At 38.0% G+C, this 12,197-nt stretch overlaps 1 protein-coding gene across 2 annotated transcripts in view; it reads right to left on the bottom strand.

The window, feature by feature from the left end:
- Positions 1-12,197, bottom strand: part of loxhd1b (lipoxygenase homology PLAT domains 1b) — an 82,320-nt gene that overhangs the window by 15,142 nt on the left and 54,981 nt on the right. For both annotated transcript variants that reach the window (XM_056241928.1, XM_056241930.1), the window contains 6 exons: positions 11,651-11,860; positions 8,137-8,263; positions 6,001-6,209; positions 4,059-4,244; positions 2,222-2,349; positions 1,032-1,149 (listed from right to left, as the gene is read on the bottom strand). In XM_056241928.1, coding sequence (XP_056097903.1) covers positions 1,032-1,149; positions 2,222-2,349; positions 4,059-4,244; positions 6,001-6,209; positions 8,137-8,263; positions 11,651-11,860 — 978 coding nt within the window. The remainder of the gene's footprint in view (positions 1-1,031; positions 1,150-2,221; positions 2,350-4,058; positions 4,245-6,000; positions 6,210-8,136; positions 8,264-11,650; positions 11,861-12,197) is intronic.

Here is a 12,197-nt window from a genome sequence, read left to right as displayed (position 1 = left end):
CATCGCGATTACGATTACGATATGATTAATCGTGCAGCACTACTCCATTGGTTTTTTCAGAGTTTACTCTGATAATTTACATTTGCGTATTACATCCACAAGGTGGCGCTTGTTGCAGTGCTTTGTTGTCGTGCATTCAACAGCAAATTTAAATGAAAATGGCTTCACCATCACAACCGGTTGAACACGACGCTCCGCCGTCTTTCAAATCGAAAGTGTGGGTAAATTTCGAAATAATCCAAAAGCGTATAGTAAAGACCTTGACATTATTTATATGATCATTCTCAGGTTTATGTTACTCTATTATGTCTGCTTTATGTTACTCTATTGTATTTAAATAATTGTAAGTTATGTGCTGGGAGCTCAGCATTCATGTGAGAGGTCTCCAGTTCTAGAATAATGGGGTCCTGTCCTGTAATAAGGTCCTGTGTCCTGAATGTTCAAGGACAACGTTTTTGCACTTCAGTTAATGTGTATAAGATAATGTTCACAGAATTAATGTTCATTTGAAAACGCTGTTTTCGTGTTGTGGTGTGGACTGTCAAAACGGAGGTATTTAAAAACGATGATGTAAGTTTAGTCATGTGACACATGTTGTACCAATAGATATTCGTGTTTATAGCGGTATTGTGCCTATTATGTGCTGTTCACTTTCACACAGTTGCTAAAATATGTTACTTCACACACTCTTCGTATCACAGCCCTGCACACATGATAGAATTTACTCACATTTGCTGCGGTAAAACATGAGACGTCGCATTTAGACCAAACATAATAATGAGTGAGAGCGACCTGGACGACCAGTGAATGCGGAGATGTTCTGCTAAATAAAATTATCCTGTCAGAAGAATTGCGCGATAAATCTATTATTTATTTTACCGTCTGTATCATCTAAGTGAGCTTCTGTGAGGTTTGTGTGTAGAAAACGCTAGTGTGTGTGGAGAGCGTTTTTATGCAAAAACGCCGTTTTCAAATGTATCGGGATTAATGTAGACGTAACGTAGCCTTGGATGCGAGCGTCTTGGACTGACCTTGTCAAGAAACCAATCAGGACGACTCCCTGTCCCGTCGATGCGGACTCGAAGCTTCTTCAGGGGCGCGATGTCATCAATCTCCAGGTTAAATGTGTCTTCCTGTCCTCTTTCAAACCTACGAGAAACACACGACGCGTGTTTAAAAAGACAACTAAAGAGCTTACAAAATAAGTGTTTAGAACGACAATTAACATTCAGTAATATAGAATATCAGATGAGAACAAAACATTTTTCATAATTGATGAACTTTGCAACATTGAACCTGTTATTGAACAGAATTGAATTTGCTTAAAAATGCATGAATTTTGCAACATTTACGCTGTTATTGAAATGATTCGAATTTTTCAAAATCGATGAATATTGCAAAATTGAACCTGTTATTGAACAGAATTGAATTTGTCCTCTTTAAAAGCACGTAATGTGGGTTTGTCATAGGTTTGAAAAAGACAATTAAAGAGCTTACAAAAAAGTGTTTAGAACGAATTAACATTCAGAAATATTATTAATTTGATGCACTGACACGATCAGATGAAAACAAAACATTAACTGAATTGATCGGAATAATATTATGGTTCATAATAGATGAATTTTGCAACATTGACAGTCACTGAATTAAACTGAAGCAACATTGAATTAATTGAAACAATATTGAACTGAATTAAACAGAATTTTGACACCATTGTCTTCTATAGAGTTGCTTTATAGGTGAATTTGTTTCATAATTGATGAATTTGGCAACATTTATTACACTTATTGAACTTAATTGAATTTTTCATAATTGACGAATTTTGAAATGAATTACATTTTTCATAATTGATGAACTTTGTAACATTTACACTGTTATTGAACTGAATTGAATTTTTCATAATTGATGAATTTTGCAACACTGAACCTGTTATTGAACTAAATTGAATTTGTTTCATTGATTAATTTTGCAACATTCACACTGATATTACAATGAATTGAATTTGTTTCATAAATTGATTAACTTTTCAACATTTACACTATTATTAAACTGAATTGAATTTGTTTCATAATTTATTAACAGGAAAAAAACAACGTAAATGTTGCAAAATTAAAGCTGCTTTGAATCAACCTGTATTGTATAAAGTGCTGTAGAAATAACTTGTGATTTGTGTGTTTTTCTCCAGTGTGAACTAGTAATTTGGATGATGGTGAATGGGTACCTGTCCTCATTTTTCATAAGGAGCATCTCCTCCGTGCTCCCATTGGCCCCGAACACAGTTATGAAAATGTTGGTGTCTGTTCCTGCGTTTTGAGTGTCACCCGTGACGACAGTCACTTCATAAACCACCTGAACAACAGCGAGAACATGAGACGTAACAGATCACACACACACTTCAGTCATTCACCAGAATGACGACCACATTCTACAAGCGAATCAACTCCTGAAAAATGCAGCAAGTGACAATTTACAAAAATGAAATGCATTGTTTATGGAACCGATCTGAACAACTATCTGTTAACTGTTTCCCCGCCAGTGACGGAATTTTCCGGCGATCCGTGTTTTCACTGTTATACAGTAGGTGGCGCTGTTACGCATCTTCTGAATGAGTGCAGAATATCCGGATCAAAACACAGGTGAAGGAGGAGCAGAAACAAGCGATAGTAAAATAACCTGATCAAAACTGCGTTACTGAATGCAATGTCGATCTACTCCATCTGTGTTTGATCATCGTTCTGAATCCCATCCGGACGAAATCTTGGACTAAAATAAAATCTTCTCAGCTTTTTGTTCTAAAAGTTTTTTTTATGAAACCACATTCAAGTGTTGATAAAAAAGAATGCATGAAGCTAGAATAATGTTTTGTTGTTGTTCTTTATTTTGGTATATTGCATGTTCAGATATTCATACGACAAAATATTCCATAAAAGTGATAAAAAATGTTGCCACTCGCTAGCAACTTTTTTCTTTCTTTAAATCTGGCAGGGAAAGAGTTAATGACGCATTTAAAACGCTTTTGTGAATGTGCAAGAAAAAAACGTTATTTTAATGTTTGTTTTATTAATATTTAGAAATAGCTTTTATTTTTATATTTTTAGTTTTCATGTTAATTAATTTCAATTTAATTATGTGCTTTTGACATTTTATTATTTTTTAAATCATTTTTATTTTCGTTTTAGTTTCATTTATTTATTTCCAGTTAACAATTTTAGAGCTTCAACTTAAACTTTTTTCAGTTTAAAATAGATTAATATTTATATTTTATGTTATTTCAGCTTTTTATTAAATGAACAGAAATGTTTTTAATAGTTTTATTTTTAATTAATGATAATAATTGTGTTGCCAGATCTTGCTACAAACAAAAAGCAAAAAAGAATAAGCCCATAATAAGCCAAAATAAATTAAAATGCTCTATATAACTCTATAAACTTGATTGTATTATAAGTGTTTTGGACTTGGCTCATAACAACAGTTCTTTAGTTAAAATTGCAGTCACGCAATTATGACTTTATAGCGATTTTATAACACGCAACTGCGACTTAATAACACGCAAATGCGATTTTATATCATGCAATTACAACTTTATAACACGCAATTGCGATTTTATATCACGCAATTCTGACTTTATAACACGCAATTGTGATTTTATATCACGCAATTCTGACTTTATAACACAGAACTGCGATTTTATATCATGCAATTATGACTTTATAACACGCAATTGTGATTTTATATCAATTGTATGTTATAAAGTGAGAATTGCCAGATATAAACTCGCAATTCTGAGATAAAAAGTCACAATTATCTTCTAAAACGTTTTATTCTGTGGCGGAAACAAGCTTAAAATTGCAGAATTTTTAGACGATGTAGAACCAAAAATAGCACATGGCAAAAGCACAGAATGCCAGGACGTTGCTATGGTTACAGCGGTGTCAATCATCCCAATTTCTGGAGCGAGACGGAACGATCATTTAAACTTCCGTACTTAAATGCGGTCGTCACTCCTGAAACTGTGTTTGCGACCCCGGGAGTCACACACACTTCACAAGCGGCTGAACCTTTCGGATGATGCTGATGGTTGTGGCGTCCAGTATGTTGAAGACTCTGGCCGTCAGACCGTCTCCTCTGTCTTTGGCCAGCCAGCACTTGCACAGAAAGTTGTACTGAATCCCTTTTGTGGGAACGGCCACCGAGAGCTCATCCACCAGCCAGCAGCTTTCCGGAGTCGCTCCGTTGTGGCCCAGCTGGGAACGGGAACACGGACAGATCCAACAAATCTCCTTTATTTGCTCACGGTGTAAATCAGGTCATTCAAACACGCTCTTCTGCAGCATTTGATGAATTTCTGCAGCCATGATCACTAGCTGATGTTTGGGGTTTATTTACAAAAATTAATACTTTTTTATTCATCAATTCAATTGATCAAAAGTGACAAAAGATTCTATTTAAAATAAACAGTGTTCTTTTGAACTTTCTATTAAAATAAAATGCATGACGGTTACCACAGAAATATGAACATTGATAATAATTATAAATTATTACAGAATTTTTCATAATTTATGAATTTTGCAACATTGATCCTGTTATTGAGCTGAATTGAATTTGTTTCATAATTGATGAATTTTGACACATTGAAACTGTTTTTGAACAGAATTGAATTTGTTTCATAATTGATGAATTTTGAAACATTGAACCTGTTATTGAATTGAATAGAATTGTTTCATAATTTATGAATTTTTCAATATTAAACCAGTTATTAAACTGAATTTGTTTCATAATTGATGAACTTTTCAACATTGAACCTGTTATTGAACAGAATTGAATTTGTTTCATAATTGATTAATTTTGAAACATTGACCCTGTTATTGAACTTAATTGAATTTGTTTCATAATTTATGAACTTTTCAACACTGAACCCGTTATTGAACAGAATTGAATTTGTTTCATAATTGATGAATTTTGAAAAATTGACCCTGTTTTTTAACTGAATTGAATTTGTTTTTATAATTGATGAATTTTGAAACATTGAACCTGTTATTGAACAGAATTGAATTTGTTTCATAATTGATGAATTTTGAAACATTGAACCCGTTACTGAACAGAATTGAATTAGTTTCATAATTGATTAATTTTGACACATTGAAACTGTTTTTGAACAGAATTGAATTTGTTTCATAATTGATGAATTTTGAAACATTGAACCTGTTATTGAATTGAATAGAATTGTTTCATAATTTATGAATTTTTCAATATTAAACCTGTTATTAAACTGAATTTGTTTCATAATTTATGAACTTTTCAACATTGAACCCGTTATTGAACAGAATTGAATTTGTTTCATAATCGATGAATTTTGAAACATTGACCCTGTTATTGAACTTAATTGAATTTGTTTCATAATTTATGAACTTTTCAACACTGAACCTGTTATTGAACAGAATTGAATTTGTTTCATAATTGATGAATTTTGAAAAATTGACCCTGTTTTTTAACTGAATTGAATTTGTTTTTATAATTGATGAATTTTGAAACATTGAACCTGTTATTGAACAGAATTGAATTTGTTTCATAATTGATGAATTTTGAAACATTGAACCTGTTATTAAACTGAATTGAATTTGTTTCATAATTGATGAATTTAGCAAAATTGACCCTGTTATTGAACAGAATTTGTTTCATAATTGATGAATTTTGCAACATCTACGCTGTTATTGAACTGAATTTGTTTCATAATTGATGAATTTTGAAACATTGAACCTGTTATTGAACAGAATTGAGTTTTTTTTATAACTGATGAATTTTGAAACATCTACGCTGTTATTTTCCTGTTTAAGCTGCTCTGAATCAACCTGTATTGTATAAAGCGCTGTAGAAATAACTTGTAAACAGCTGTTTTACATTGCAATAATATTTGACAGTTTTTCCTGTATTTTTGATACAGAAGAGACTCTTAGACACAATAAAGATCATCATAATAACGCTACTGTGAGCGAGTCTCACCTCAACTCTCTTGATCTCGCCCACGTCGAGTCCGTAGCTCATGAAATGCTCCATTCCTCCGCTGGCGAAGCACTTCTTCCCGCCGGGCAGATCGAGCCAGAGCCGCTCCGTCTCCAGATCGCTGGGTCCCAGGATGATCACGTAGACCCGACTGCTGGTGCTGGCGTCGCGATCTGCTCCCGTCGACACCGTGAAGTGGTACGGGATCACTGCCGAAACATCAACACACAGCGTCTGAGACAACGAGGAAGATTTCATTTGGACATTGGTGGGGACATAAAAGCAGAAGAAAAAACGTTTTATTTATCATTTATTACAGCTTGTCAAATTTGCCCCTTTTTGGGTGCGAGCAAAAACGCACCATTTTTGTGTGTGTCCCTTTAAATGCAAATGAGCTGCAGCTCCGCCTCCGTTCAGAAGAGGGCGGAGCCTTTACACAACTTGGATTTGGTTTGATTTGGACATTGGTGGGGATAGAAAAACAGAAAAAAAACTTTATTTAAGGATTGACAGGCCCCCTGAAATCAAAATGTAAGTTTAGTAGCTTTGAGTATGAATAAGTTCGCCTTAAGGTTATGAATAAGCTTCCAAAACAATGACAAGATTCGTATTTAGGAGATATAAGCATTACAGTCTCTCACTTCCGCTAAAATGGATCAGGGATTTATATGACATCACCGCGGATTCAGCTTCTCATCACATCTTCTGTCCAATAAAATACCCTCTAGAATCTAAAGCTCCGCCCCCTTTGCTTTAAACACCACCTGACCACAGAGACCGTGGCTGTACCTGTAGGTTTGGTAGTACTCGCATGCTCAGTATCAGCAGCTCGAGCTCATCAGTTCTCTCAGCACAACAGGTCTCAGTTCAGTGAACTGTCCGAGTTACTGGAGGAACATATACTCCGGGATATTGGTTTATTTCGAGTCGGAGGGACAGTCAGTCGCGTTCGAAAGCGAGTCACTTTAGAAAACTGTGGGTCAGCGCTGACTCAAGACGCGAACTGTGTTGAACGATTCAGTTCGATTTGGTGAACTGGTTTGAAAAAAGAATCGGTTCAAACGAACGATTCATTTACGAACCGGACATCACTACCACGTCACGCAGCAATATGGGTCAAGTCAAGTCACATTTATACAATACAATACAGAGTGTTTCAATTTCAATGCAGCTTTGCAGAGATAACAGGAGAATAATGCAGCAAAGTTTGTGTCTAGAAGAAAAAAGTGTCAGTCCGGCTTAAGTAAGTTCAGTGATGGCTCATTTTTGTTTAAAAAAAGTTATTAATTTAGTTCATTTATATATATATAGCCGCTCTGGAGTAAACCGTGATGTCATCGTCCAGCTCAGTTCAGTTCTTGTATATTAGTGTCAATGCAGGAGATCAATAATATTGTTGAATATTAAATTAAATGTTAAATTTAATGTTGGTTGGAGTGTGTGTTCGGTTGCTCAAACGCTTGAGTTCTATTCCGTTTTCCAACCTTACGTTGGTTAAGAATGAAATGGCTATGAAAAAAAAGGTTCGGTAGAAGTAGAAGTTCTGAATGGCCGGTAACTTAAAAATCCAGTAGCCAAATTGGCCGGTGAAAGAAAAAGTTAATTTTAAACCCTGTATATATATATAAATATATGTACAGGTGAAACTCAAAAAATTAGAATATGGTGCATTATATAATTTATTTGAGTAATTCAACTTAAAAGGAGAAACTAATATATTATATAGACTCATTACATGCAAAGTGAGATATTTCAAGCCTTTATTTGTTATAATTGTGATGATTATGGCTTACAGATATGAAAACCTTTTCACAATATTCTAATTTTGAAATTGGGGGTTTCATAAGCCATAATCATCAAAATTATAACAAATAAAGGCTTGAAATATCTCACTTTGCATGTAATGAGTCTATATAATATATTAGTTTCACCTTTTAAGTTGAATTACTGAAATAAATGAACTTTTGCACCATATTCTAATTTTTCGAATTTCACCTGTGTGTATATATGATATATATTTATCAAAATGATTGCTAAGCACAGTTCAGTGTCGCTGAGTATTTTAGGGACATGTCTCTAGCATCCCTACTCGATTCTACGCCCTTGAGAGTTGCACTTCAGAGACGCCAGACTCACTCGGACCCTCGTCCATGATCACAGCCTTCTTCTTCTTCTTCTTCTTGTTCATGTTGCCGTCCAGCCCAGCTTTGGAGTTCTGCATGCTCTTCTTCACGTTCTGAGGGTTCCTCTCGCCCTCGTAGTCCTGCATACACAACAGTGATGATGTCAAAGACGGGTTTACATGTGTAAAGCAACAAAATATATAGATTTTCACTCAGAGGCTCCATGAAGACTTTGTTTTGGATGAAGTAAAGGCCGAGACTTTTTCTTTTGTTAATTATTTCTTTTTAATTATGGTGTCATTTGACAATGGCGTCGTCTGTACGCGCAAAACTCAAAGGAAAGAATTCTCCGTTTTAAGCACGTCGTTGTCGTTTAAACGTGTGCGTAATAATCCATCAGAATCTGAGCTTGTGATGAATGTGTCTGGTCTCGGTGTGATTAATTAAGAATGATGTGTGTTCGTATGCACGTGGATGTTCGTGTGTGTGTGTGTGTTTGTATGTGTGTGTGTGTGTGTTCGTATGAGTGTGTGTTCATATGCTTGTGGATGTTCGTATGTGTGTGTGTTTGTATGCATGTGTGTGTGGTCGTGTGTGTGTGTGTTCGTATGTGTGTGTGTTCGTATGTGTGTGTGTTCGTATGTGTGTTCGTATGTGTGTGTGTTCGTATGTGTGTGTGTGTTCGTGTGTGTGTGTGTGGTCGTGTGTGTGTGTTCGTATGTGTGTGTGTGGTCGTGTGTGTGTGTTCGTATGAGTGTGTGTTCGTATGCTTGTGGATGTTCGTATGTGTGTGTGTTTGTATGCATGTGTGTGTGGTCGTGTGTGTGTGTGTGTGTTCGTATGTGTGTGTTCGTGTGTGTGTGTTCGTATGTGTGTGTGTTCGTATGTGTGTGTGTTCGTATGTGTGTGTGTTTGTATGCGTGTGTGTGTTCGTACGTGTGTGTGTTCGTGTGTGTGGTCGTGTGTGTGTGTTCGTATGTGTGTGTGTTCGTATGTGTGTGTGTTCGTGTGTGTGTGTGTGTTTGTATGTGTGTGTGTGTGTGTTCGTATGAGTGTGTGTTCGTATGCTTGTGGATGTTCGTATGTGTGTGTGTTCGTATGCACGTGGATGTTCGTGTGTGTGTGTGTGTTTGTATGTGTGTATGTGTGTGTGTGTGTGTTCGTATGAGTGTGTGTTCGTATGCTTGTGGATGTTCGTATGTGTGTGTGTTTTTATGCATGTGTGTGTGGTCGTGTGTGTGTGTGTTCGTATGTGTGTGTGTTCGTGTGTGTGTGTTCGTATGTGTGTGTGTTCGTATGTGTGTGTGTTCATATGTGTGTGTGTGTTCGTATGCGTGTGTGTTCGTATGTGTGTGTGTGTTCGTGTGTGTGTGTTCGTATGAGTGTGTGTTCGTATGCTTGTGGATGTTCGTATGTGTGTGTGTTTGTATGCATGTGTGTGTGGTCGTGTGTGTGTGTGTTCGTATGTGTGTGTGTTCGTGTGTGTGTGTTCGTATGTGTGTGTGTTCGTATGTGTGTGTGTTTGTATGTGTGTGTGTGTTCGTATGTGTGTGTGTGTTCGTATGTGTGTGTGTTCGTATGCGCGTGTGTTCGTATGTGTGTGTGTGTTCGTACGTATGTGTGTTCGTATGTGTGTGTGGTCGTGTGTGTGTGTGTTCGTATGTGTGTGTGTTCGTGTGTGTGTGTTCGTATGTGTGTGTGTTCGTATGTGTGTGTGTTCGTATGTGTGTGTGTGTTCGTATGTGTGTGTGTGTTCGTATGTGTGTGTGTTCGTATGCGCGTGTGTTCGTATGTGTGTGTGTGTTCGTACGTATGTGTGTTCGTATGTGTGTGTGTTCGTGTGTGTGTGTGTTCGTGTGGGTGTGTGTGTTCGTGTGTGTGTGTGTGTGTGTTCGTGTGGGTGTGTTCGTATGCGTGTGTGTGTTCGTGTGTGTGTGTGTGCGTGTGTGTGTTCGTGTGTGTGTGTGTTCGTGTGGGTGTGTTCGTATGCGTGTGTGTGTTCGTGTGGGTGTGTTCGTATGCGTGTGTGTGTTCGTGTGGGTGTGTTCGTATGCGTGTGTGTGTTCGTGTGTGTGTTCGTGTGGGTGTGTTCGTATGCGTGTGTGTGTTCGTATGCGTGTGTGTGTTCGTGTGTGTGTGTTCGTGTGTGTGTGTGTGTGTGTTCGTATGCGTGTGTGTGTTCGTGTGTGTGTGTGTTCGTGTGGGTGTGTTCGTATGCGTGTGTGTGTTCGTACGTATGTGTGTTCGTATGCGTGTGTGTGTGTTCGTATGCGTGTGTGTGTTCGTACGTGTGTGTGTGTTCGTGTGGGTGTGTGTGTTCGTATGTGTGTGTGTTCGTGTGTGTGTGTTCGTATGTGTGTGTGTTCGTATGTGTGTGTGTTCGTATGTGTGTGTGTGTTCGTATGTGTGTGTGTGTTCGTATGTGTGTGTGTTCGTATGCGCGTGTGTTCGTATGTGTGTGTGTGTTCGTACGTATGTGTGTTCGTATGTGTGTGTGTTCGTGTGTGTGTGTGTTCGTGTGGGTGTGTGTGTTCGTGTGTGTGTGTGTGTGTGTTCGTGTGGGTGTGTTCGTATGCGTGTGTGTGTTCGTGTGTGTGTGTGTGCGTGTGTGTGTTCGTGTGTGTGTGTGTTCGTGTGGGTGTGTTCGTATGCGTGTGTGTGTTCGTGTGGGTGTGTTCGTATGCGTGTGTGTGTTCGTGTGGGTGTGTTCGTATGCGTGTGTGTGTTCGTGTGTGTGTTCGTGTGGGTGTGTTCGTATGCGTGTGTGTGTTCGTATGCGTGTGTGTGTTCGTGTGTGTGTGTTCGTGTGTGTGTGTGTGTGTGTTCGTATGCGTGTGTGTGTTCGTGTGTGTGTGTGTTCGTGTGGGTGTGTTCGTATGCGTGTGTGTGTTCGTACGTATGTGTGTTCGTATGCGTGTGTGTGTGTTCGTATGCGTGTGTGTGTTCGTACGTGTGTGTGTGTTCGTGTGGGTGTGTGTGTTCGTACGTGTGTGTGTTCGTACGTGTGTGTGTGTTCGTGTGGGTGTGTGTGTTCGTGTGGGTGTGTGTGTTCGTACGTGTGTGTGTGTTCGTGTGGGTGTGTTCGTATGCGTGTGTGTGTTCGTGTGTGTGTGTGTTCGTGTGGGTGTGTTCGTATGCGTGTGTGTGTTCGTACGTATGTGTGTTCGTATGCGTGTGTGTGTTCGTGTGTGTTCGTATGCGTGTGTGTGTTCGTACGTGTGTGTGGTCGTAGCTGTATTTTTATTGACTACTGTTTACAAAGATTAATAAAAATACTGAAATAAATGTATTGATCATCATTCATTAATGTTAATGCATTAACTAACGCCCACTAATGGGACCTTTCTATACAATAAAACGCTAATAAACCAATAATAAAACAATTTTTTATATAAAAACGGTAATAAAACAGGTAAAATCGGTAAGACTTTAGTGGTTTTGTTAGTGTGGGTAATAATCCATCAGAATCTGAGCTTGTGATGAATGTGTCTGGTCCCGGTGTGATTAATAAAGAATGATAATAACACCTTGATGAAGAAGGTCCTCTCGATGCGCTTGTCCTCCTTCTTCCCGGAGAGCCAGCGTTCACACAGGAACATGTAAACCTCGTCCGTGTCCGTGTCCACCACCTCCACCTGATCCAGGTACCAGTCGGCCCCGGCCCCGGAGTCGTCGTGCCGGATCCGGATCTTGAACACCAGACCCAGATCCACCGCCTCAATGCTAAACTTATCCACCTATACACAAACACCTGTGTGAGTCTGGAGCCATGAGGATCAAAGTCTTCTAAAACATGTTCAACACACTGCAAAACAGTTCTTCCTCAGTGTTTCGGTCTCGTTTTCCAGCACAAATATCTGAATCAAGATACATTTACTGGATGGAGAAGCAAAATGACTGAAGATATTAAGTTTGGACAATGAGTTAAAACAAGAACAAATATCTGCCAATGGAGTCAGAAATATAAACTTAATTCAAAGTGAAAACAGAATTATTTTTCTGACTCCATTGGCAGATATTTTTTATTGTTTTAAGCACAAACTTTATATCTTCGGTCATTTTGCTTCTCCAGTA

Source organism: Rhinichthys klamathensis, unplaced genomic scaffold, assembly GCF_029890125.1.
Source record: "Rhinichthys klamathensis goyatoka isolate OS25496 unplaced genomic scaffold, OSU_Roscu_1.1 h1tg000685l_1, whole genome shotgun sequence".
NCBI lineage: Eukaryota > Metazoa > Chordata > Actinopteri > Cypriniformes > Leuciscidae > Rhinichthys > Rhinichthys klamathensis.
Note: the sequence above shows the minus strand (reverse complement) of the source record. Positions and strands in the feature narration are given on the sequence as shown.